This window comes from Octopus bimaculoides, chromosome 10 (genome assembly GCF_001194135.2).
Source record: "Octopus bimaculoides isolate UCB-OBI-ISO-001 chromosome 10, ASM119413v2, whole genome shotgun sequence".
NCBI lineage: Eukaryota > Metazoa > Mollusca > Cephalopoda > Octopoda > Octopodidae > Octopus > Octopus bimaculoides.
The window spans coordinates 17,247,710-17,250,960 of NC_068990.1; the positions used below are offsets into that span (position 1 = coordinate 17,247,710).

The 3,251-nt window shown below is 36.0% G+C and overlaps 1 protein-coding gene across 1 annotated transcript in view; it reads left to right on the forward strand.

The window, feature by feature from the left end:
• The first annotated feature begins 2,970 nt into the window (after window positions 1-2,970).
• The window catches only part of LOC128248878 (uncharacterized), a 15,635-nt gene continuing 15,354 nt past the window's right edge, over window positions 2,971-3,251 (forward strand). Inside the window, exon 1 of the mRNA XM_052971064.1 lies at window positions 2,971-3,056. Within this exon, the coding sequence (XP_052827024.1) occupies window positions 3,042-3,056 (15 nt within the window). The 5' untranslated portion in view covers window positions 2,971-3,041. The remainder of the gene's footprint in view (window positions 3,057-3,251) is intronic.

Consider the following 3,251-nt stretch of genomic DNA (forward strand, 5'->3'; position numbering starts at 1 on the left):
ATCATCGTTTAACGTCCGTTTTCCATGCTGGCATGGGTTGGACTGTTTGATTGGGGTCTGGAGAGCCAGTGGCTCCAATCTGATCTGGCAATGTTTCTACAGCTGGATGCCATTCCTAACGCCAACCACTCCACAGGGGCCAGAGGAGCTGGCATATATATATATATCTATTATTATAAGGAAATTAATTCCCCAAAATACTAGGTATTGAACCAGTATTTCCTTGAATGAAACCATCCCTTCATGAGGTTAACACAACCTCTAATCGAATTTTATATATACATATACATATATATATATTATCTTTATCTTATGATATTTACTTTGTATTATATTATACCCATTTATTGTGCTTTTAATTATAAATTTTCTATGTGACAGTGGATTTTCATCGATGAGTTCATGAACCTTGGTTCTTTTCCCAAAAACTATATATATAGTCATCATCTTATCATCACCATCATCCATCAACATCATTTATTTAACATTCATTTTCCATTCTGCTATGGGTTGGATAACTCAACAGATGCTGGCAAACCAGAGGACTGCAACAAACTTTATCTGTTTTGGCATGGTCTCTATGGTTGGATGTCCTTCCTAATGCCAACCACTTTACAGAGTGTACTGGGTGCTTTTTATGTGGCACCAACAGCACCAGTGAGGTCATCAAGTAACTCAGCAGACAAAGACTTCCCAACTGAGTCAGGGATTAGTTGTTAGTGGGGGGTGACTTTGTGCCAGGTGATGAGAGATTAACCTATTCTATGTGTTTTGCATTCAAACTGACCAGATCAGGCCTCTCACAACTACCCTATAATGTCATGCTAAAAGTAAACAAATGCATCATCATAATCCCATGATGGATGCCGAATAGTGTGAATAAATAAGAATTACATTTGACAGAATGATTTGAATACTAAGGGGTTAAAGTATGATAAAGGGCTAGAAACAAGTATCTTGCTGTAGAGGAGCTACATGGCTACCTCAGCTGGAAGAGAGAGAGAGAGAGAGAGAGAGAAGATGGTAGTGAAGGGGTATCAAAGTGGATCTTAAGGTACAGAAAGGAAAATATATATGAAGTGGTACAAGGGACTGGATGGAGTGTGTGGGCAGATAAGTTTGTAAGAGTGTGAAAGGTGAGTGAGAGATAGAAGGGAGGGGGATGCCGTGAGTGATAAATAAAGGCGGAGTGGAGCAGATTAGGAAGATGGGATGTGGGGCCATGGGTTATCAAGGACAGATTGTGTGTAAGGACAGAGACATAAACAACATACCTTTAGGGTCTCATTTTTGCTTAGGTGAACGGGTCTTCTCAAGCATTATAAATAGCACATCATCCCAGTCATTCATCATCTCTGTGATGCTCAACATCAAGAGGTAATTTTTCACCACTTCATTTCATATTTTCCAAGGTCTTCTGCTTCCACAGGTTCCATCCACATTTAACAATCAGCAATTCTTTACAAAGCTGTCTTTATCTATATACATCACATGACCACACTAATGCACTCTTCTCTCTTGCACACTACATCTGATGCCTCTTATGCCCAGTTTTTCTCTCAACATGTTTACTCTTTACTGTACGTGCACACTGATGTTTGCACAACCAGCAGGGTATATTAACTTCGTTTCTTTCAAGCCCTCGTATGTCTTCTGCATTCACATCCCATGTTTTACTACCATGTAGCATTGATGTTCATACACAAGCATCATGCAATCTGCCTTTCACTCTGAGAGAGAGACCTTTTGTTACCAACAGAGACAATAGCTCTCTGAATTCTCTTCATCCTGTTCTTATTCTAGCAAATATACTTTCAGAACAACCTCCTCTACAGCTAATTAGATCACTTAGGTAACAGAAACTATCTGCTACTTCTAAGAATCCTCCTTAGCATTTGAGGAAATATATCTCCTTGTGTTCTTAGTGTTCATTGCTCCTGAGCGTCAGTCACACACAAAGTCCACTTTCTCTGTAAACCTTTCTGTGATTCCACTGCACCTCTTATGTGTTCATAACTTGCACTTGGTGCATCATATGGAGTTTCTTCACACATCTTTCCTGCATATCGAGCAAGGCCATTTTCCTAAAGGGATTGGTTGTTTATCTGTTTTCTTGTTTACTAGAACTTTGGGCTTTGCTAAGTTAACTTTGAAGCACTTTGGTTCCAGGTTTTGTTCCTACACATCTGAATTTTATTTTCTAATTCTACAACAGTTTCAGCTATAAAAACAAGAACATCAGCATTCAGAAGCTTCCAGGAACAACCAATCATAAATTTATCTGTTATGGTCTAGAGCAGGGTTTTTCAAACTGTGGTCCACGGAACACAGGGAGTCTGTGGATAGCAAATACTTTTTATGGGCAATTTGATTTTATATATGTTTTTTAATCGAAATCTTTTAATTGACAATAAACCTATTTGTTAAATACGGTTAAATAAATAAATGTAAAAATATATGTTATTTTAAGCAAATATTTATGTATAAATTCCATAAGCATTTATAAGGGGGTCCCTAAGGTAAAGCCTGAAATATAAAGGGGTCTGCAAGTCAAAAAGTTTGAAAATCCCTGGCCTAGAGGACTATGGATGAATAAGTGGGGACTGAAAACCAAGCCTTCCTAGGGCTATAGTAGAAGACAAGTGCCCAAAGTGGCATGCAGTGAGGTGGTTCCAATAATCACACAGTTGGCAAGTGAACTTTTTAACCATATCAGCCATACAAGCATCAATTGTAAAACAAAAGAATTATTATAGTACAAAATCCTGTTTGTGTAAATTCATGATGATCAACTATAGATGGAAAGTACATAAATTACTTCACATCCGACTAAATTCAAAACGATTGGTTAAATTATTAAACTTGTCATCCTGTTTTCTGGTAAATTAAATTTATATTTAGCATTAAAAAAAAACCCTACTTCAAATTTTCTACTTTATTTGATGCATTTTTTTTTGCATCTCAGTTTATTACAAACTTCACACGCTTATACATATATTCAAGAAGCTAAAGAATATCAAGATACGTGGCTCTCAAGCAGTATGGTCTTGTTAATGGTAAGTTAATGATATGCTCCTTACTTTTTATCCTAAAATAAGAGAATGTTTTTAAATGTTTTAAAAAGTAACTCTTCATTGAGTTTCAATTTCATTTTACTAAATTTTTTGTACTTGCTAACAAAAAATCTTATTCTATTACATGTGTATATCATATTATATATATATATATATATATATATATATATATATATA